This window comes from Equus asinus, chromosome 21 (genome assembly GCF_041296235.1).
Source record: "Equus asinus isolate D_3611 breed Donkey chromosome 21, EquAss-T2T_v2, whole genome shotgun sequence".
NCBI lineage: Eukaryota > Metazoa > Chordata > Mammalia > Perissodactyla > Equidae > Equus > Equus asinus.
The window spans coordinates 62,609,550-62,633,277 of record NC_091810.1 but is presented as its reverse complement, the minus strand read 5'-3'; the positions used below and the strand labels follow the sequence as shown (position 1 = coordinate 62,633,277).

The window sequence follows — 23,728 nt, the reverse complement described above, 5'->3', positions numbered from 1 at the left end:
CCTGGGCACGGACATGACACTGCTCATCAGGCCATGTTGAGGCAGCGTCCCACATGCCACAACTAGAAGGACCCACAACTAAAAAAAAAACATACAACTAGATACTGGGGGGGTTTGGGGAGAAAAAGCAGAAAAAAAAAAAGATTGGCAACAGTTGATAGCTCAGGTGCCAATCTTAAAAAAAAGAGAGAGAGAAAAAGAAAACAGAGAAATGAAAAACTGAAATAACAGAAAAGAAAAAGGGCAGACTTAAGCCCAAAGATATCTTTAAATGTAAGTGGTGTAAATATACCAACTAAAAGGCAGAGATTGCCAGAGTGGATAAAATAATATAAGCTGTAAGAAACTCACTTTGAATGTAACAATATAGATTGGTTGAAAGGGAAAAGATATACAATACAAACTTTAAACAAAAGAAAGCAGGAGTCATTATATTATTTACAGTATACTTCAGAGCAAGGAAAATTACCAGGGACAGAGAACATGACAATAATAAAAGGGTCAGTCCACCAAGATAACATAGTGATTCTTAATATATATGCACTAAACAACAGAACTACAAATTACATGAAACAAAAACTGATAGGGCTGAAAGGAAAAACAGAAAATCCACAGTTACAGTTGAACACATCAGTATTCTTCTCTCAACAATTGATACAACAACCAGACAGAAAGCCAGCAAGGATATAGAACTCAACACCATTAACAAGCAAGGCCTAGTGGACATTTATAGAACACTCTACCCAACAACAGCAGAACACACTTTGTTTTCAAGAGACCATGGAATATGTACCAAAATAGACCATATCCTGGGCCATTAAACGCACCTCAAAAAATTGAAAGGCATTGAAATCATATAGAATGTATTCTGTGACCACAATGGGATCAAAACAGAAATCAATAACAGAAGATAACAGGAAAATTTCTGAAGACTTGGAAACTTAAAAACACACTTCTGATTAATCCATGGGTCAAAGAGGAAGTCTCAAGGGAAATTTTTTTTGAAGAGTTAAACTGAATGAAAATGAAAACAGAACATACCAAAATGTGTTGGATGCAGCTAAAGCAGTGCTGAGAACGAAATTTTTGGTGTTGAATGATTACATTAAAAAGAAGTCCCACCCCCATGAAACCAGAAAAAGAAGAGCAAAATAAACTGAAAATAAGGAGGAAGGATATGCTAAAGATAATAGTAGAAATCAATGAAATTGAAAAGAGCAAACCCACAGAAGTAAACGAGCAAAATGAAAAGCTCATTCTTTGAAACAGACCTCTAGCAAGACTGACAAAGAGAAGACACAGATTACTAAGGTCAGGAATGAAACAAGGGTGCTACGGTCTGGATGTTAGTGAATCCTAACCCCCGAAAGGGGTGTTATTAGGAGGTAGGGCCTTTGAGAGGTGATTGGTCATAAGGGTTCCCTCATGAATTGGATAAGTGCTCTTATAAAAGAGGCTCCAGAGGGGTCTTTCACCCCATCCACCAAGCAAGGACACAACAAGAAGGCTCTGGTAGTGAATCAGGAAGGGGGCCCTCCGTAGCCATTACAGCAGATCTGCTGGCCCCATAATCTGGAACTTCCAGCCTCCACAACTGAGAGATAAATTTCTGTTGTTTATAAGCTGCCCTCTCCGTGGTGTTTTGCTATAGCAGTGTGAACAGACTGAGACAAGGGGTATCACCACAGACCCTACAGACATCAAAAGGATGATAAGGGAATACTAGGAACAATCTACGTAAGTCAGTTTGATAACTTAGACCAATACCTTTAAAAGCACAAACTAACACAGTAGTACCCTGATATCAAAACCAGGCAAAAATCGTGCCAAAACCCAAAACTACAGACTAGTATCCCTTATAAATATAGAACCGAATGTCCATAACAAAAAATAAATAGAATTCAGCAATATATAAAAATAATTAAACACCATGACCATGCAGGGTTTATTCCAGGGACACAAGTCTTGTTAAATATTTGAAAATGGATCAATGTAATCCACCATGTTAACAGGCTACAGAAGAAAAATTACATGATCATATCAATTAATGCAGAAAAAGCATTTGATAAAATTCAAAAGAAAAAAGTTCTTTTTTTTAACTGCAAAGAATACAAGAGAAAAATCCCATTCTTATTTAAAACCCCTAGTCACCCTGCTCCCTCCCCAGGGATAACCACTGTAGCCAATGTCTGTAGCCTGCTAGAGAAATTCTATGTGAGATTGAAAGATGGTTTTCTCCTCTCCCCTTCTCCCTTCTCCTTGCTACATCTGGGGAGCAAAAGACACCTGCTGTTTGGCATTTAAAAGCAGTTCCACCCCCTGCTCTGCATACTCTGCCCCTACCAACCCTAGCTACCTCTGACTCCTCAGAAATGCTGGTATAAGCTGCCCACTCCTAACTAGACTAGGGGATATAATACCCAGCAATGTAAACTTGTTTCTATGAAACATTCCTCCTTCCTAACACACCTGCTATAAACAGATGAGGAAATAAAAATGGCCTGACCCCTCTGTAGTATGCCAGGGATGTGGTGAAACGGTGCAGGGCAGAGGGGAAAGGCTTTAATCAACCTGAGCTCAACTTCTTTGAGCCTCAATTTTCTCATCTGTAAAATGGGGATGATAATACCTTCTCTGCAGGGTTGTTTTGAAGAATAAAGGAGACAATGTATACACAGTGGGTAGCCCAAAGCAGATGGCTTTGACTATTGGCTCTTTATTGATGTAAAATAAAAGGCCCCTCTGCTGTGTGAACCATGTTGGCAGGTTTTTCCTGTGAACTCAGGGATTATCCTTAAATGAAACCAGTTTTTAAAAATTACATAAATGTGCCAGCATTTATGCTTGCATATGCCAGTATAGAAGTTTTTCAAATAATATAAGAATATCTCCTTGGTCCCAGATGCAACTATTAACTCCTTGATTCCTCAATTCCTCTTCCAATGAGGAAGTTGGCATTCCTACACTTACCTCCATCATCCTCTTGCTCCTATCTGTGTATATATATCCCTATATATGTATACGTAAATAAAGTTACATTTCTTTTCTGATTGTACTTTATTGTAAACAATTCTATTTCTCGATTTATCAACTTTAAACAGCCTCCTGAAAAGCCTTCTGGCTTTATGCATAAGTCAATTCTACAGCTAAAAACCAATGAATGGCAGTCACTGATTACGTCAAGACTGTATTGTGTGTAGAGACATGCCGTGTGGCTGGATTCCTGAGAAGGGAAGTAGGTCCCATGTTGTTAAAGAGCTCAAAGAGGAGTCTTTCAAGCGTCAAGGTTCTGACGGAATTTCTCTTTTTCGTACTAGATTCCCTTCCCTCTGGTTTGTGCTCAGCTGCCTATTTCTTATGTCCAATATCAAATTTTCTGTGGTTCTTTTTTCATTTTGCAAAAATACCTCATACCCCTCCACTTATCTCTGTCTTCTCCACCAAAACTCATCAGGTCCAAAGAAGCAGGCATTCCCTTGCCCCAGACATTACAGGAGCCTACCACCACTTGCTCAGCTTTGTCCACATTTACACTCTTGATAATTTGGCAGTCAGGGTGGTTTATTTTTTTCAATTTTAGTTTTTTAGTGAAGTAAAATACACATGCAGAAAGAGCATTTATCATAGGTGTGTACATCAGTGCATTTCCCTAAATTGAGCACACCCAGATTGAGAATCAACATTACAGCACCCCAGAAAGACCCCTTCCGCTCCCTTCCGATCCCTAACCCCTGCCAAAGGGTAGTGATTTCTAATAGCATAAGGTTAGTTTTGCCTTTTTTTGTACTTTATTATGTAATTTATACAAATGGAATCATCATATGTACTCTTCTGTGCCTGGTTTCTTCACTGTTACATTTGTAAAATTCATCCATATTGTTCCATGTAGTTGAACGTTGTTCATTCTCATTGCTCTGCAGACTGGGTACACTGTGATTTATTTTTCCTTTCTACTATTGAACATTTGAGTGGTTTCTAGTTTGGGGTTATTACAACCAGTATTGTTACATCTTTTAGTTAACACATGGATGCATTTCAGTCAGGAATATATAAATATCCCCTGCAACATATGAGAATTTCAGTTGCTCCAGATCCTCACCAACAGTTTATTTTCCATCTTTTTCATTTTAGCCGTACTGGTGGATATGTAGTGATACATGATAATCTGTTTGAAAAACAAACATGGTATCAGCTTCTCCTTAAAACTCTTCCCAGATACTTACACAACTCTGTGATCTGGCCTCTACTTCCCTAGTTCCATCTACATCCAAATGTTTCCTTTATTCCCACACTCGGTACCATTCTCCTCTGGCCACTTGGGGGCTTGCACACAACACGCTCTTCACTCTTGCTTCTTGGCTCCTAATCCTTCAGATATCCATTCAGTGGTCATTTCCTCAGGTCAAATCCCGCTATCATATGCTCTCAGTGCACTTGCCGTAGTTTCAGTTTAATAGTCATGCTATTTCACTTCTAGAACCTCAGTCCTACCAGTGCAGAAGAGTGTTTTTACTCACTGTTGCAACATAGGGCCTGGCACAGAGTCGGAACTCATATATTTGAGGGAAAAATGAATAATTGTGACTTTGATGCAGTACTTTTTGCCTCTGAACTTTTGTGGTGGGATGAATGTTACATTTTATATGCATTGAGAGAAACTGTCAGGTCTGAAACTATTGATATGGATGACTTAAATTACAAAAATCCATTTGGTATATAATACTAATCTGAATTTATGTTCTGCAACCTTTACTGTTTATACCCAAGAGAAGCCAGTAATGTCAGGTCACACTGTTCCAGGTCTGTTTAATTATAACCTTAAAAAATGCTCAGTGTGTCTCTGAGTCATGGCTGCACAATGTTCTAAATGAACAAGGACATCAGATTCATTGATTCACTGGCCAACCCTCAAATGGAGAATTGGGCTATAAAACTGCACTCAATGGAGTAAACTCTGAAATTTCCCCTGCGATTTTCTTTCTCAGTTTTAAAGTGGTCTTTAATGATAAATGAACAGATTAATAACAATTTAATAAAAATAGCACAACTGCTTACTCTTTGCCTTGCTCAGTCAAGAGTGGGCTTCGGGGATGGCCCCATGGCCAAATGGTTAAGTTTGTACGCTCTGCTTCGGCGGCCCGGGGGTTCACAGGTTCGAATCCTGGGTGCGGACAAGGCACCGCTCATTAGGCCATATTGAGGTGGTGTCCCACATGCCACAACTAGTAGGACCCACAACTAAAATATACAACTATGTACTGGGGGGATTTGGGGAGAAAAAGCAGGAAAAAAACAAAAGGGCTTCAATTCCCTTCCTCAGTCACCACAATGATCCTCAAATCTAAAACTGTAAGCGGTTTCAGTCCACACTGCAACCTAATATCCACCTGTTTGTTTTTCTTCCAGCATCCCTTTGCCCACCCCATCTCTAACTGAGGGCAGGAAGCACTGTTAATCATTTTTTGCTCATTATTGAACTGGATTCTTCTCAGAGGCAGCCTTGCAGGGTGTGGGGAAACCTGCTTAGGCAGACCACCCAGGATTCCACAGAAAAGTGCTCCGTCTGAATGCAGGTGGTTGATCTGTTCAGGTTTCTCTTAAGGCCCATTAAGTCGGCCTTGACGGGCACTTAAAAGTGTTAACTCCTTCATTCCTGAGCCTTCCAGGCATTAAACTTTGAATGTCCAGGAGAATTACTGCTACTCTTAGAGCGTCCTGGGCACCTGCAGCTCTGGTTCTTTTTTTTTTTTTTTAATTTTATTGAGGTATAATTGAGAAAACATTACATTAATTTCAAGTGAACAGTGTAATGATTCTATATTTGTATACATTGTGAAATTATTACTATGAATAAGTCTAGTTGAGATCTGTCACCCTACATCCTACAAATTGTTTTTTCCTGTGATGAGAGCTTGTAGGATTTACTCTTAGCAACTTTCAAATATATAGTACTGTATTATTAACTATAGTCACCATGATGTATATTACATCCCCATAACTTATTTATTTTATAACTGGAAATTTTTACCATTTCACTTCATTTACCTGTTTCAGACACCCCTTTCCAACCCCCCCACCCCCTCCCCTGGCTTCCAACAAACACCAATCTATTGTCTGTATGTATGAGCTTGGTTTTAGGGGTTTTTTTTAATTCCACAAAGAAGTGAGATCAAATGGTATTTGTCTTTTTCTTTGTGACTTATTTCACTTAGCATAATGCCCTCAGTGTCTATCCATGTTGTTGCAAATGGCTAGACTTCATTGTTTTTTATGGCTGAATAATATTCCAGTGTATGTGTGTGTATATGTAGATATATATATAGATATATATATATATATCACGCTTTCTTTACCCATTCATCCGTCGATGGACACTTAGGTTGTTTCCATGTCTTGGCTGTTGTAAATGCTGCAGTGAATGAACATGGGGGTGCAGATATCTTTTCGAATTAGTATTTTCATTTCCTTTGGATAAATACCCAGAAGTGAAATTGCTGGATCATATGGTAGTTCTATTTTTAACTTTTTGAGGAACCTCCATACTGTTTTCCATAGTGGCTGCACCAGTTGACATTCCCACCAACAGTGCACAAGCTTTCCTTTTCTCCACATCCTCAGCAACACTTGTTATTTCTTGTCCTTTTGATAATAGCCATCCTAACAGGTTTAAGGTGATAGATATCTCATCGTGATTTTGATTTGCATTTCCCTGATGGTTAGTGATGTTGAGCCTCTTTTCATGTACCTGTTGGCCATCTGTATGCCTTCTTTGGAAAAATGTCTATTCAGATCCTCTCCCCACTTTTTAATTGGCTTGTTTGGGTTTTTGTTTGTTTTTTGCTGAGTTGCGTGGGTTCTTTATATATTTTACATATTAACTGCTTATCAGAATGACTTGCAAATATTTTCTCCCATTCAGTAGATTGCCTTTTCATTTTGTTGATGGTTCCTTTGCTATGTAGAAGCTTTCTGGTTTGATGTAGTCCCACTTGTTTACTTTTGTTGCTTTTGCTTTTGGCATTGAATCAAAAGAATTTTCTCCAAGACTGATATCAAAGAGCTTACTGCCTGTGTTTTCTTCTAGGAGGTCTATGGTTTCTGGTCTTACATTCATTTTGAGTTGATTTTTGTGCATGGTGTAAGATAGTGATCCAGTTTCATTCTTTTGCATATGGCTGTCCAGTTTTCCCAGAATGAGTTTTTGAAGAGACTCTTCCTTCCCCATTGTATGTTTTTTGGCTTAATGGTCATAAATTTATTGACCATATATGCATGGGTTTATTTCTGGACTCTCTATTCTTTTCCATTGATCTATGTGTCTGTTTTTATGCCAATACCATACTGTTTTGATTACTATGGCTTTGTAATATGGTTTGAAACCAGGGAGCGTGATACCTCCTGCTTTGTTCTTTTTTCTGAAGATTGCTTTGGCTAATCAGGGTCTTTTGTGGTTCCATACAAATTTTAGGATTGTTTGTCCTATTGTGAAAAATGCCACTGAAATTTTGATAGGAATTGCATTGAATCTGTAGATTGCTTTGAGTTGTAGGGACATTTTAACAATATTAATTCTTCCAATCTATGAGCGTGGAATATCTTGCTGTTTATTTCTTTTTCAATTTCTCTCATCAATCTCATAGTTCTCAGCATACAGTTCTTTCACTTCCTCAGTTAAATTTATTCTTAGGTATTTTATTCTTTTTTTCTTAATTGAGAGCATAATAGTTTACAACATTGTGAAATTTCAGTTGTACATTATCATTTGTCTGTCACGTTATGAGTGCTCCCTTTCACCCTTTGTGCCGACCCTCCATCCCCCTTCCCCTTGGTAACCACTGAGCTGTTCTTTTTGTCTGTATGTTTATCTTCCACATATGAGTGAAATCATAGGGTATTTGTCTTTCTCTGTCTGGCTTATTTCACTTAAGCTAATACCCTCAAGGACCATCCATGTTGTTGCGAATGGGATGATTTTTGTCTTTTTTATGGCCAAGTAGTATTCCATTATATATATTATATATATACACACACACACACACACACATACATTTTCTTTATCCAATCATCCGTTGATGGGCACTTGGGTTGCTTCCACATCTTGGCTATTGTGAATAATGCTACAATGAACATAGGGGTGCATAAGTTTCTTTGAGTTGTTGATTTCAAGTTCTTTGGATAGATACTCAGTAGTGGGATAGCTGGGTCATAGGGTGTTTCTATTTATAGTTTTTTGAGAAATCTTCATAGTGTTTTCCATAGTGGTTTCACTTGTTTGCATTCCAACAGTGTTTGGGGGTTCCCTTTTCCCCACAAGCTCTCCAACATTTATTATTTTTGGTCCTTTTTTTTTTTTTTTTTAAAGATTTTATTTTTTCCTTTTTCTCCCCAAAGCCCCCCAGTACATAGTTGTATATTTCTTGTTGTGAGTTCCTCTAGTTGTGGTATGTGGGACGCTGCCTCAGCGTGGTTTGATGAGCAGTGCCATGTCCACGCCCAGGATTCGAACCAACGAAACACTGGGCCGCCTGCAGCGGAGCGCGCGAACTTAACCACTCGGCCACGGGGCCAGCCCCTATTTTTGGTCCTTTTTGATACAATTTTATTTATTTTATTTTTTTAAGATTTTATTTTTATTTATCCTTTTTCTCCCAGAGTCCCCAGTACATAGTTGTGTATATTTAGTTGTGGGTCCTTCTAGTTGTGGCATGTGGGATGCCACCTCAGCATGGCTTGATGAGTGGTGCCATGTCCATGCCCAGGATTTGAACTGGTGAAACCCTGGGCCACCGAAGCAGAGCCTGTGAACTTAACCACTCGGCCACGGGGCTGGTCCCATGATGCAGTTTTAAATTGGATTATTTTCTTGATTTCTCTCTCTTATTGTTCATTATTAGTGTATAGAAATGCAACAGATTTTTGCATATCAATTTTGTTTCTTGCAGCTTTACTGAATTTCTTTATTAGTTCTAACAGTTTTTTTTTGTCGAGTCTTTAGGGTTTTCTGTATCTAATATAATGTCATCTCCAAATAGTGACAGTTTTACTTCTTCCTTTCCAGTTTGGACGGCTTTTATTTCTTTTTCTTGTCTAATCACTCCGGCTAGGATTTCTAATACTATGTTGAATAAAAGTGGCAAGAGTGGGTATCCTTGTCTTGTCCCTGACCTTAGAGGAAAAGCTTTTCAATGTTGAGTATAAGGGTAGCTGAAGCCTGTCATACATAGCCTTTATTATGTTGAGGTATGTCCCTTCCATACCCAATTGGTTGATATTTTTAATCATAAATAGATGTTGAATTTTGTCAAATGCTTTTACTGCATCTATTGAGTTGATCATATGATTTTTATTCTACATTTTGTTAATGTGGTGTATCACATTGATTTGTGAATGTTGAACCATCCTTGTATCCTGGAAATGTATGATCCTTTTAATGTATTGTTCAATTTGATTTGCTAATATTTTGTTGAGGACTTTTGCATCTATATTCATCAGGGATATTGGCTTGTAATTTTCTTGTCTTGTGGCATCCTTATCTGCTTTTGGTATTAGGGTAACGTTGGCCTCATGAAATGAGTTTGGAAGTGTTCCCTCCTCTTCTGTTTTTTGGAAGAGTTTAAGAAGGATTGGTATTAACTTCTCTTTAAATATTTGGTATAATTCACCAGTGAAGCTGCCTAGTCCTGGCCTTTTGTTTGTTGGAAGGTTTTTGATTACTGATTAAATCTCCTTACTAGTAGTCAGTCTGTTCAAATTTTCTATTTCTTCATGATTTATTCTTGGTTGTATGTTTCTAGGAATTTATCCATTTTTCCAGGTTGTCCAATTTCTTGGTTATGATTGTTCATAGTAGTCTCTTATGATCCTTCGATTTTCTATGGTATCAGTTCTAAGGTCTCCTGTTTCATTTCTGATTTTTTATTTGAGCCCTCTTTTTTTTTTGATGAGTCTAAAGGTTTGTCAATTTTGTTTATCTTTTCAAAGCACTAGCTCTTAATTTCATTCATCTTTTCTGTTGTCTTTTCAGTCTCTATTTAATTTATTTTGGCTCTGATCTTTATTTCCTTCCTTGTACTAACTTTGGGCCTCATTCTTTTTCTAGTGCCATGAGGTATAAAGTTAGGTTATTTGAGATTTTTCTTGTTTCTTGAGGTAGGGATTTATCACTATGAACTTATCTTAGAACTACTTTTGCTGCATCCCATAAATTTTGGAATGTTATATTTCCATTTTCATTTGTCACAAGGTATTTTTTTATTTCTTTGTTGACTTATTGGTGGTTCAGTAGCATATTGTTTAATCTTCACATATTTGTGAATTTTCCGGTTTTCTTCTTGTAATTGATTTGTAGTTTGATACCAGTGTGATTAGAAAAGATACTTGATATGATTTTGATCTTCTTAAATTAAGACTTGTTTTGTGGCCTAACATATGATCTGTCTTGGATTCTATTCCATGTACATTTGAGAAGAATGTGTATTCTGCTGCTTTTGGATGGAATGTTCTGTATCTAACTGTTAAGTCCGTTTGGTCTAATATGTTGTTGAAGGCTTATGTTTTCTTATTGATTTTCTGTCTGGATGATCTGTCTGTTGATGTAAATGGGGTATTAAAGTCCGCTATGATTATTGTATTGCTGCCTATTTCTTTCTTTAGGTCTGTTAATATTTACTTTATATATTTAGGTGCTCCTACACTGGGTGCATAAATATTTAGAAATGGTATATTCTCTTTTGGATTGTTTCCTTTATCATTATGTATTATCCCTCTCTGTCTCTTATTACACTTTTTGTTTTAAAGCTTGTTTTGTTTGATGTAATAGCTACCCCAGCTCTGTTTGGTTTCTATTTGTGTGGAACATCTTTTTCTATCTCTTCACTTTCAGTCTGTGTGTCCTTACATCTGAAGTGAGTCTCTTGTAGGCAGCATATAGGTGAGTCTTATTTTTCAATCCATTCAGCCAGTCTATGCCTCTTGATTGGAGAATTTAATTCATTAACATTTAAAGTAATTACTGATATATACTTATTGCCATTATGTTAATTGTTTCTGGCAGTTTTGAAGTTCCTCTGTTTCTTTTTTTTCTCTTGCTCTCCTCCTTTGTGGTTTGATGACTTTGTTTAGTGGTGTGCTTGGATTTCTTTCTCTTTCTCTTTTGTGTATCTACTCTAGGTTTTTATTTTGTGGTTACCATGAGGCTTACATAGACTATTACAAATGTCAGTTGTTCTATTTTAATTTGATAACTTAAGTTTGAATACATTCTAAAGCTCTATATTTTTACTCTCCCTCCCTTCTACATTTTCTGTTTTTGGTGTCACATTTTACATCTTTTTATTTTGTGTATTCTTACCTAATTATTTTAGTTTTGGGAGTTTTTTTACTAGTGCTGTCTTTTAACCTTCCTACTAGTTCTATAAGTGATTAATCCACTACTTTTTGTATATATTTACCATTACCAGTGAGGTTTATACTTTCATAGGTTTTCTTGTTACTAATGAGTGCCATTTCTTTTCAGCTTGAGAAGTCCCTTTAACATTTCTTGTAAGGCCAGTTTAATGGTAGTGAACTCCTTTAGCCTTAGCTTTTCTGGAAAACTCTTTATTGCTCCTTCAATTTTGAGTGATAACTTTGCTGGGAAGAGTATTCTTGGTTGGAAATTATTTTCTTTAAGCACTTTGAATATATTGTGCCAGTCCCTTCTGGCCTGCAAAGTTTCTGCTAAAATATACGCTGATGGTCTTAGGGGGTTTCCTTGTATGTAACAAGTTGTTTTTCTCTTGCTACTTTTAAGAGTCTCTCCTTTTCTTTAAGTTTTGACATTTTAATTATAACATGTCTTGGTGTTGGGTCTCTTTGGGTTCGTCTTACTTGGAACTCTCTGGGCTTCTGGGATGTGAATGTGTGTTTCCTTCCCCAGGTTAGAGAAATTTTCAGCCATTATTTCTTCAAATAAGTTTTCTGCTCCTCTCTCTGTCTCTTCCTCTTCTCCTTCTGGGCCTCCTATAATGCAAATATTAGTATGCTTGATGTTATCCTGTAAGTCCCTTAGGCTATGTTCAACTTTTCTCATTCTTTTTCTTTTCTTGCTGCTCTGGGTGAATTCTACTGCCCTGTCTTCAAGTTCATTGATCCTTTGTTCTGTTTCATCTAGTCTGCTCTTGAACTCCTCTAGTGTATTTTTCACTTCACGTATTGTATTCTTCAGCTCTGTGAGCTCTATTTGGTACTTTCTTATAGTTTCTATCTCTTTGTTGAAGTTCTCACTGTGTTCATTCTTCTGAGTATGGTGAGCATCTATATGATATTACTTTGAACTCATTATCAGGTGAATTATTCATCTCCATTCCATTAAGATTTTTTCCTGAGGTTTTATCTTGTTCTTTCATTTGGACCATATTCATTTGTTTCTTCACTTTGCTTGACTCTCTTTGTTGGTTTCTATGCATTAGATAAAACAGTAACCTCTCCCAGTCTTGAAGGAGTAGCCTCATGTGGGAGATGAACCTTATTGTTCAACCCTGCCCTAGCTCTTTGTTGTCTCTCACACTTTTGTGATTGTCCAAGAAGCCTATTTTTTTTTTTTAATGATTCCTGGTAATTGAGGGTGTACCAAGACCTGTCAGTGTCCCAAAGGGGCAGGATCTCAGTCAGTAGATGAATTCAGGCTGATTGGAAGCCAGACCCTCAGGCAGCAGCTTTTAAAGTATGCAAGTATATGTACTCCTATGGGACTGAAAGCATAAGCCCCACTGGCACAAGTGCCAGGTGATTTAGAGCTGTCCCCTGGGTGGCATTTGCAAAAACCAGAGCTCCAGATGAGTACGTAAACTCCTGTCTGGGAGATACCAGTAAGTTGTAGCAAGGCAGAGGGAGAGCACAGTGATGGCATGCACCAGCCTACATTCCCTGAGAACACATTTGTACTACTCTAGATATGTGCCAAAGCAGAAGCCTGCTCCTCAGGCCGAAGCTCTAAGCCAAGGAAATAAGCCTCTTTCACAGAAAGACTGGGGGTATATTTTAGTCTGCTGTCTGTAAAGTGCCCTGGGGGTGGTAACCTGCCAAGAACTCTGTCTCCAATTGTTAAAGTCCCATGGAATCCAGGAATGCAAACCCTCCTGGCCATCAGAGCCAGGTGATCAAGGGGCATCCCTTGGGCAGCAGCTGCAAAGACAGGCACAGGAAGTAAAAACTGGGGTACCAGACGTGTGTAAATGTTTCCCTCTGGGAGATAGTGGTGCTCTGGAGCATGGCAGAGGGGGAGCACAAGGACAGCATCCGCCCTCCAAGGTCTCTAAAAAGGATTACAGTTAGCCCTTAAGATGTGTTTTAATTAGAAGAGTGCTCCTCAGGCTACCACTATGGTGACAGCCTAATAGGCCTCTTTCACAGAAAGACTGAGCTCCTGGGTCTGCAGTCTCTTGCTGTTCCCTGGAGGTGGTAGCCATTTAAGAACTCTTTCTCCATTGGTTACAGTCTGATGGGACCCAGAAATTAAGCCCTGCTGGCCACCAGAGCCAGGAGTAGTAGTGACCTGTGGTGGCAGCCACAAAAACTGGGGCACCAGACACGTGTAAAAGCTCCCCTCCGAGAGACATTGGCTCTCTGAAGCACAGCAGAAGGAGAGTGTGAAGATGGTGCCTACCAGGAAAGAAAAAAGAAAAAGCCTAAAGTTTATTAAAAAAAAGAAAAAGAAAAAGTGTCCAATGGCTAGAGCAAGGTGGAAGGAGAATGTGAAGATGGCGCTGGCTGGGGGTAAAAAAAAAAAAAGATGATGCTCTCCAGCTGGATCGAGGCAGAGGGAGTGTGCAAAGATGGCACTCATCAGTATCTGTCCCCAGAGAGCATCCCACCAGGCCCCCCAAAATGTGTCAAATCAGATGCCTGCCTCAAAGACAAGCAAATGAGCCTCTCCCACACCAAGCCCAGGCTCTTGTAGATAGGCTGCTTCTGCACTGGGTCCTGGTGTGGGTGAGTCCGAGCACACGAGCTCTTTAAGAGCCTTTTCTCCTATCACTATAGTTTTGTGGATCTTGTCTATGTGAGCCTATTGGTTTTCAAAGTTAGACGTTTTGGGGGGTTGTCCTTCAGGTACAGGTCTTAAAGTTGGAGGTGCCCAATGTGGGGTCAAACCCTTTGCTCCTCAGGGAGAAGTTCAGGTTTTGAGTTCCCTCCTGACTGTGGGTCACTGCACTGGAGGTGGGTTTATGGCAAGACTGTGTCCCAACCTCTCCTGTTCACTTCAACATGGGTCTTCTCTCATTCGCCTGATGTGTAGGAGTCGCTCAGCCAGTTTTCAGGTTTTCTTCAGAGGAAGTGTTCCATACGTAGCTGTAGATTTGGTGTCTTCGTGGGAGGAGGTGAGTTCAGGATCCTCTTGCATCACCGACTTGAACTGGACTATTCCCTGCAATTTTGATTTCCATCCTTACACAATCAGAAAGGTGAGAGAAGCCACTGCCCAGCTGCAGCAAACCCCTGGCCATAGGGCCCCAGGGCTTTGTGTTTGATCCTCCTGTTGCTAAGTGGTTACTCTGGGACACTACCCAAGCCAGCTTCTCTGCTTTTCCTAGGCCTTGAGCCTTGGAATGAGAGAGTCTTGCAAACACTTGCTCTTTTCTCCATTCCAGAGTCTGTCCCACTGTGAGCTCATCACAGATGATGGGATTCTGCACCTGAGCAACAGCACCTGTGGCCATGAGAGGCTGCGGGTACTCGAATTGGACAACTGCCTCCTCATCACTGATGTGGCCCTGGAACACCTAGAGAACTGCCGCGGCCTGGAGCGCCTTGAGCTCTATGACTGCCAGCAGGTTACCCGTGCAGGCATCAAGCGGATGAGGGTAAGTGTGGGGGAGGAATCAGTCACACCTGGCATAATTTCTAAGCAAACAATGACTACATCAAGAATCAACATCCAAGGAGCCAGCCCAATGGTATGGTGGTTAAGTTCATGTGCTCTGCTTCGGCAGCCCAGGTTTCACTGGTTCGGATCCCAAGCTCGGACCTACACACTGCTCATCAAGCCATGTTGTGGCGGTGTCCCACATACAAAATAGAGGAAGACTGGCACAGATGTTAGCAACAATCTTCCTCAAGCAAAAAGAGGAAGATTGGCAGAATAGCAACAGATGTTAGCTCAGGGTCAGTCTTCCTCACCAAAAAAGAATCAACATCTATTTACATTCTGTCCTAAGCCAATAGTTATGCAAACTGATCTGTTAGACAAGTGTCTCCTTAGACTTCTTCAAAATGTTCTTATTAGAGCCCACCCTGGAAGATTCAACATCCAGAATGGGTCTAGGGTGGAGGTTCCATGTAATCAGATGATCAGCACCCTTATAAAGAAAGAGACTTAAGGTCATTACCAGTAGGAGCAAGAACATGGTCTTGGCTAATTTCCGGGTGAGAGGGCTTAATGGCACGTGGCTTTCTTTCCCCGCATAGTTCACCTACGTCATTTTCTTGAATATGCCTTAAGTTTAGGCAACTTTGCATTTATACCCCAAAGCAGCCCCAGGGTGCTACAGCTGTCCAGAACTCCACTCAGTTTGCATACAAGGCCAGTGACTTTCTCTGGGCAGAAATATTAGTTTCCCTTTGTCTTTAGAAGGTGCTGTTTTAGGGGACGTGTATGTAAACAGGAGTAACTCTGTCCTACACCAGAAATTCTCTTTGAACTATTTGCCTAATAGTAAAGTGAAATAGATTCTACATGAGAACTGTGGGCTTTTCTAGGATTATGCATATAATCCTAAAAATACGAGTGTAAAGACTACTCCACTTTCTTCTTTTTTCTACTTTCAGGCTCAGCTCCCTCATGTCAAAGTCCATGCCTACTTCGCTCCTGTCACCCCACCGACAGCAGTGGGAGGAAGTGGACAGCGACTGTGCAGGTGCTGTGTCATTCTCTGACAGCAGCTGCCTGGGCCCAAGGCATGATGAGATGTCCCTTCCTCCAGAGAAGACCTGAGTCTTCCTGACCTACACCACTGTCACCCAAATCTGTTGATTCTCCATTGGGAAAGGCATTTACAGGTAAAAGACTTCTGTAGGGATTGCAGTAACTCTGGTGATAGTTTTCACCTTTATTCTGCTGTGATGCAATCAAATTAAAGCCTGTGTCAGTTAACACATGGCAGGAGAGGTCTCAGTGCAGCCAGGACCGTGCAATAAACCCCGATCTCTTGAGAGGTGGGTGCCTTCCCAGGTTCGAAAGTCCTGCCCTCAGCTTTGTCAGCGTTCCTCAAACAAACCATCAGTGTTAGCACAAATTGAGCAAAAAAATAAGCTGTTGTATTTCTACCTGATACTTAAGCCAGTGGGCTAGTTTAATTCACACTGATTCCATTTTGATTAGCAGGACTTTTCCACTTTGAAGATTAAAGCAACTTTATCAAAGTGATTGTACTGCAAATTCCTAATGTCTGATACTTTTATATGTAGAGATCTATGTGGAAGGCAAATAGGTTTCCATGAGACACCAAAGAAGTGAGGACTCTCAACTGGGTGAAGCCGGGTCTTCACCTTTCTGTCAACTTGTCATATAAACTTTTGGGGACCAAAAACTAAACAAAAGCAACTCAGAGTTTGTGTTGCCTGGTTGGAAATTATAGGCTCTGGGGTATGCTATAGCACATAATGCATTTTTGTTATAGGAGAAAAGCTAATGTCATCTCCCACAAAATTTTGGGGACCTTAAAGAAATAGAACTGATTAAGGCTTAAGTTATCTATAATATAATCAATTAAAAATAATGAATGGATGCATGTAGAATGAGTGTGATCTTTTTTCCAAGTTTATTTTAAGATCTTAGAAATCAAGTTACACCAGAACTGTTTAAAAATTTTACACACTTAAAACTCAGATCAGTAAAGTGTTGGCACCTTTTAGACTCATATAAAAATGAACAAACCATTGCAATGCTTAAGTCAGAGGGTTTTATTGCTATAATCTTATGGTAGACAATCTGAGCAAAACCATTTTCCAATTTCATATCTTCCTAATATTACCTAAAATCTGATAAGATGATCTAGTTTGTGCTCTGTGCTGTCCATATTTGTGATTTTTTTAAAGATTAGGAACCCATCGCCATCTTCATTGTGAACCTCTGTGTTAATGGTAGCCAACGTTTCCTAGCAACCACTCTCCAAACTGAAGAGTTCAGAGCTCAAGGGAAGCTGAAGTGAAATAGCAAAAATGAGAGATTTTCCCATGACTAGCAATACTTCTTAGATGGACAGTTTTAGAAGCATTTAGGATACAGTGCCTCAGCTACATTCTAGAAGAGAAGGCAGATACATCTACAACCACATAAGTCGATTTAACAGGATTACTGGAATAAGCATTAAAGTCCTGATGATTTTATTGCCTTATGGTATACTCTAGTATTCCCTGGTCTAAAAATTGTGTGTAACCATAGCAGTTACTTAAATATACATTTACACCACTGTGTGGAGGGACAAATGACTGATGCAGAAAGCTATTTAAATAAACAAAGGAGCGTATTACACAGACTTGCTTCAGTGACTATGAATTGTAGTTTCTATTTAAAAATTTAAATGACCAGGGCCTTCCATACATTATCTCTCTCTTTTGAGCCAGGACACAACCTATCACAGCTACTAGACTGGCTGCTCAGTGTCCCATGACCTCAACCTCTGCTAAGGAAATCACGTTTGCTTCTTTGAGTATGGAACAGTTACTGGAATAAGTGTGCTCAGTTGCATCAGCTTTGAGGAAACAAACTGAAAAGAAACCACCACCACACGGGCTTCATCTCTTCTAGCACAGGACTGGTGTGTACTCAGGACATAGACACGGAACCCCTTGATCCTATGACTGATCACACTGGCAGGAACTGGGATTTTAAATGAGACACACATTTGCAAAACAATCGGAAAACATTTATTATACTGAAATGTATACATCCTACTATTAAAAAAACAAAGTAGCAAATTTGCTGGTGCCATAATTGAACCTGTTTCACTGGGACAGACTAATGTTCACCACCACTTGGTGTAATTTCAAGTTTGATGAGCTTTTAAAATTCTTTTTACCCCACTTCTAAAACCTGATGAGGAATTCAAAATAGCACACAGCATTAAATGACATTTATTGTTCCATAAATCTTGAGACTCAAAAAGGAATGCTAAATAGACAAGCAAAACTCTAAAACAATTAAGAGAGAAGCTCACTTCTTTCCCAAGTGATTGGTACAGAAAACATGTGGTCACACAAAAGCAAAGGGAAGATGACTGACAGAAAGGAAAGCTCTCCTGCTCTAGGGTCTGTAGGAGTCACAGATATTTTCAAACCGAAGATGGAAATATTTAGAGACAGTGCTGCTTCATATCAAATACCCCCTTTATGAATAAAACATAAAATGTCAAACTTGTCTTCTGGGAGAGATTTCAAACTCAAAATTACTCACTTCTGTTCTTCCTGAACAAAGATAAGGATCAAATCTGGGTAAGTGGACAGAGATGGTATAATTAAAATGGAATCAAAGTTTAAAAAAAAACACTGGGTTTGCTATACCACAACCCTCAAAAATGCTTGCTGATGAACTTCGGGAAGATTTGAAAACTGTGGATTCCCTCTGAAAAGCAGACTAGCAGACAAGCATTTGGTTTTATGAAAGAGATACTCTTTTTTACAGAAAAAGAAGCTACTATGTGCTGTATAAAAAAGCCTCTAATCAGCAGAATGTTCACCCATGATTGTACTAAAGCTTAATATTTGAGAAGTGGTGTAGGGAATTTTTATGGTACAATTTAGTGTTTGATTTATCATGTCTAGTGTTCCATGAATAATTTCAACTTGTTGATAACAAGGACCCCTTAACACCGAGTCAGAAACTATCATACTTCTCCCCCTGCTTGAGTCACCTATTTCCGATGTCTGGGGAAGGGCTTTGAAAATGTCTAAGAACAGGATGGTACAGGGTAGAGTAGGAAGGGTGTTAGAGACAGAGAGGAGGAGGAAAAAGAGAAAGAAAACCACATGAGTTTAAAAGACAATGGGGCTTCAAAAATGAAAACCAGAAACAAAATGCTAAAAATGGAAGCAGAAGCGAAAGTTTCTCAATAAAACTGTGACAAAGCAAAACACAAGTCTTTGTACCTATTAGGATTTACACTGATCCTCTCACCAAGGTACTCTTGATAATGCAGTTTGCTTCGAGCCCGGCTTCCTGGCTTGGCTCTTCCTCCATCTGGCATGATCGCATCAGACGCACAGCCTTAGTCATGATTCTTCTGAGAAGGTGCCACGCCTCTTACCTGACCACCAATCACCGAATCAGCACACTGCCTCTCCGCAGACAGATTCCATGCTGGCTCCACAGCAGCACTGTCCCCACCTGCCCCAGGTCAGCATAAGGTTCAGGCAATAAAAGCCAAACTGGCACAGAAAGGTAAATGCCCACAGTCCATTTTTACATTCATTTCCAAACCGCATACAGTGTAAAAAGACAGCACAGGCTGCTTCTAGGAACTGTATCTACTGGCCTCTGCCAGAGAAGCAGGCAGCCCCGCCTGCACCGTGGCCCCCAGAGCTGCACGCATGCTGTCCGGACGTGCTCACTCTCACGAGGATGCTTGGCTATGGCAGTGACAGTGAGGAGATTCGCCTCTCATACAGCTCATTAGAAAGGTCATCTTGTGTTTTCAATATGAAACATTTCATACGGTAAAATCCAATCCCAAGACTTCTTGGATTCAGTCTTCACACACTTTTAAGCGTGACTTTATTTGGTACTGAATATAGTTCAGACTATGTAAGACATCATTTCAAAATTATGTGGATACCATCACCATTTTCAGCTACAAAAAAAGGAAAGAAGGTACAATTTTTTTAGCCAGGCTTAGGAAAATCAAGGCTATTAAAGTGAAAAGTCCCAGAAATCTACACCCTTCCTCCACATTTCAGAATTACCTTTAAATAATTCTACAGGAGCAAAAGCCAATTAACTTGCTCCAGCTCCTCTTCCCTAAGGCAACAACATGTACACATTCCCTTTCAGATATTTTGCTTTCGCATGTCTGGCCCATACTGCTTGCCAGTTCTAGGGCGGTGGGGGTATCAAGACCAGCAGCGAAAGTGCTGGAAGCAAAGGGGCAAAAGCTGGAGGCAGAAGAAGTGAAAAGCCTGTGCTGCCAGGGCAGAGGACCATCAGCTCCACAGACATACAAATCAACTGACTGCACACATCCGTCCTTGCTGGAAATAATGTTTGAACTGCTTAGAGGTAGAGCTGAAACATTTTAAAAATCTATCATTATTTTTGCCTGATGGCCTAGTGTTTCTCAAGCAATGGTGAGAAGCAGTACAGGCATTCATGGAGGAACAAATGAATTTTTTCATGAGAACAACGGTACACTGAGACTGGAGGGGATACCTGTGATGCCTGACGTCAGAAGGGTCCACTGCTTTCACAGAACTCTACCATCCAGTTACAGTACGAAAGCCCTTTCTTAAATGATGTGAGTTTTGTGAGTAAAATTGTATTGCTTTGAGAACAGAAAACTGAGCAGAAGGGTACTACGCTAAAGATGTTTGTGAAAGTAAAAGATAAAGTAAACCAGTTCACAGTTAAAACTCAACCTGGCAGGTAACTTGATGACATATGCATCACATCAGGCACAAAGTGACATCAACTTCAGCACTGTTTTGGGCTACTCCCTTCCAGAGTCACTTCTAGGAAAGAGTGACACAGGATATCCTGCTCTTCAAAGTGCAGCTTTTGTGCAGGACTGGAGTTAGATCTTAAATTAAACCACAGGCTTTTAAAAGTCTCTTTCTGTATAATAATTTAACATTTACAAATCCCTCCTTTGGAGGCCGGCCCCATGGCCGAGTGGTTAAGTTCGCGCGCTCTGCTTTGGTGGCCTGGGGTTTCACCGGTTCGGATCCCACCACTCATCAGGTCATGCTGAGGCAGCGTCCCACATGCCACAACTGGAGGACCCACAACTAACAATAACCAACTATGTACTGGGGGGATTTGGGGAGAAAAAGGAAAAAGTAAAATCTTAAAAAAAAATCCCTCCTTTATCTAACTCTAATTGCAACTCACGTGAGCCCTGTCCAGGCCTTCTTTGCACATTCTCCCCTAAATGACCCCAACGATTTCACAGCTTTGAGTCACCGCTGATATGCTCAAGGCTTTCAGATTTACATTTCAAGCCCAAGCCTCTCCTGCCAGCTCCAGATGGGCATAATCACTGCCACCTTGACAATTCCAGATACTGAAATGGAACTCCTGCTGCTTTCTCTTCACCATTCCTAATGCTCTACTGGGACCACTGTCTGCCCAGCTGCTCTTACAAGAGTCACAACCACTCCTCCCTCAAACGTGGAGCCCAGCAGGGCCCTGTCTATAGATGTATAGGATATCATCACCCCTCACTTAGATGACATCTCCTGCCTTCAGCCTTCCCACCTTCTCATCTCTCTCCACAGAGTTGCAAGATGGAAGAAAAATCTAATCAGATGACTCCTTTGTTTAAAGAACTTCACTGACTTCCCAATGCATTTCAAATCAAGTCTAAACTACCATCAATAGCAGGTCCTGCTGCCCGTCTTGACTTCATTTTGCTCTGCTCGGCCCTCACATCCTGCACGGCAGCTCCATGGCCCTCTCTCAGGCCTCCAAAGAGGCCAAGCTCTTTCCTTTGCCTTTACCCTGCACTTGGGATGCTCCTTGTATGGTCGGCTCCTTCTCACTCTTCAGGTCTCAGCGTTATCGACACCTCCTCAGAGAAGCCTTGCCTAACAGGCTCATGTCCCCCTACCCAGATCCCCCTTGTCCATAAGCACTCCACACTTTCCCATTCCTTCATGGCACTTAACATATCTGTAATTATGCTCATCTGCTGGCCAATTCTGGTTTGCTTTCCCCACTCTAGAGTTCCACGGAGTCTGTTTTGTTCAAGATCTTTCTAGCACCAAAAGCATGGTATCTGACACATGATGCTCAGTGAAACACTGGCTGAAGGAATTGAGATTTTTTTCCCCCCAGTCATCTAGAAGGACTGATTTCTCCTCCTTATTTGCCAGTTAGCTTCCATTACAATCGCTAGAAACATTCTCTTGATTCATTTGTCAAACTCTCTTAAAATTAGTAAAGCCAGCATTTTCAAAAGTAAACACACAAGATGACTGCTGATTACAGGCACACACACTCTTTCATGATTCCAGCATTTCAAGACACATGCACACATGCCAAAGTACCTTTTACTGTGGAGAATAAAAAACAACTCTCATCTTGAAAGTTCTGAACCATCTAGAAGGATAAAGCAGATGTATAATTAAGATCCAACTGTCCTTTCTTTAGAAAAGATTAAAATTAGTAAAAGAAAGTGTCATAATCTATATGTTGTCACACAAGTACAGGACTCAACAGCCAAAATGGTAATTCATGAAGGCAGTGTGACGTAGTAAAAATTTACACCTGCTGCACTGGCAGGGCCTGCCGGTGACAGTCCTTGTGAGATCTGATCCTGTGAATAACCAATCTAAGGACAAGTCACTGCGTTAAGCGCTCTTCTGTTACTACTTGCTCATCACTGAACAGTGGGGGGGGAGGAATTGTACTTCTAACCTTACTGTTTTTTAAAATTACTCATCAAATAGTGGACAAAAGGGAAAACACATCCAAATGCCTCTCTACATAAAAAGGGCCAAAGCCCCCACTCACCCAGAAGTCCCCCCATGAGTGTCTGAACTGAAAAGGGATGGGGGAGCCACAGTTCTCCCTGATTTGTATTATTATATCACTAGGATATGTGAAACTCTTGGTTATAAATTCTTACAAATTTTGATCCCCAACTCCCTGAAAACAATTCCCATGAGTACTGGGCAAAAGAGGTCACAGAATTTTTCCTGAGTTCTGCAATGATATATATAAAAGTAAACACCAGTGTGAATGGGAAAAGCAAGAGGGCATGCCAGTTCGAGTTACCTGATCGCTAACAAGAATGTGAATACCAATGGGACCCTGTCTGTAAACCTGGTTAATCTGGTGGAAAGGAATATTAAACACCAATGCAAGTTTTCGAGCGACTTCTGAGGCAACCATTTCTTCCAAGTAGATTGCATGATAAACTGAAATGAAAAATAAGAACAGCATCTTAGCAGTCATCTTTGATCTGTTTTCGACCTCATCTAGAGGAAGGTCACACCTTTCAAAGTACTGAAAACAAACCGAAGAAAATGGGAACAACCTGATAGTTCTTTCCCCCTTATCACCCATCTGAAATACAATAATGCATTAAGTCTTTGTGCTCACACCTAGAATACCCAGTAACAGTAATCTCTGTACAAAACGATTTGAGGTTTGAATTTCTCTTAAAAACAAACAGGAATTGACTGCGGATGGGCACAGGAGATCTTTTTGGAGTAAGATTGTGGTAATGTCTGCAAAAACTCTGTAAACTTACTAAAATATCATTGAATTGTATACTTTAAATGGGAGGATTTTATGGTATATAAACTCCACCTCAAGAAAGCTGTTTTCAAAAATACGTGTTTCTAGCAGTATATACAAAGAATCCTAAAAAGGGTCATAGTTTTTTATTCAGTAATCCTACTAGTGGGAATTTATCCTAAGAAATAAAAGCTACCTCTCCTCCCTCTCCATGCCCCAGAGAATTAAAAACAGTGTAAAAGATGCCACACAAAAAGCTAAGGATGCAGACAATGCAGCCTGGTTCCTCTTTACAGA

General features: G+C 40.1%; 2 protein-coding genes across 12 annotated transcripts in view; one reads left to right on the top strand and one right to left on the bottom strand.

The window, feature by feature from the left end:
* FBXL2 (F-box and leucine rich repeat protein 2) overlaps nucleotides 1–23,728 on the top strand; it is a 123,077-nt gene that overhangs the window by 87,180 nt on the left and 12,169 nt on the right. For 5 of the 8 annotated variants that reach the window (XM_044755188.2, XM_070492426.1, XM_070492428.1 and 2 more), the window contains 2 exons: nucleotides 14,631–14,843; nucleotides 15,808–17,509. In XM_044755188.2, coding sequence (XP_044611123.2) covers nucleotides 14,631–14,843; nucleotides 15,808–15,915 — 321 coding nt within the window. In that variant the 3' untranslated portion in view covers nucleotides 15,916–17,509. Of the gene's footprint in view, nucleotides 1–14,278; nucleotides 14,445–14,630; nucleotides 14,844–15,807; nucleotides 17,514–23,728 lie in introns of those variants that run through there. The other 3 variants (XR_011496279.1, XR_011496278.1, XR_006517836.2) reach the window with 3 other exon arrangements.
* UBP1 (upstream binding protein 1) overlaps nucleotides 17,885–23,728 on the bottom strand; it is a 53,203-nt gene continuing 47,359 nt past the window's right edge. For all 4 annotated transcript variants that reach the window (XR_011496276.1, XM_044755186.2, XM_070492424.1 and 1 more), the window contains 3 exons: nucleotides 22,967–23,109; nucleotides 22,237–22,288; nucleotides 17,885–19,826 (listed from right to left, as the gene is read on the bottom strand). Coding sequence is in view for 3 of the 4 variants with exons in the window: in XM_044755186.2 (XP_044611121.1) it covers nucleotides 19,789–19,826; nucleotides 22,237–22,288; nucleotides 22,967–23,109 (233 nt within the window). In the remaining variant the exon portion in view is untranslated. The remainder of the gene's footprint in view (nucleotides 19,827–22,236; nucleotides 22,289–22,966; nucleotides 23,110–23,728) is intronic.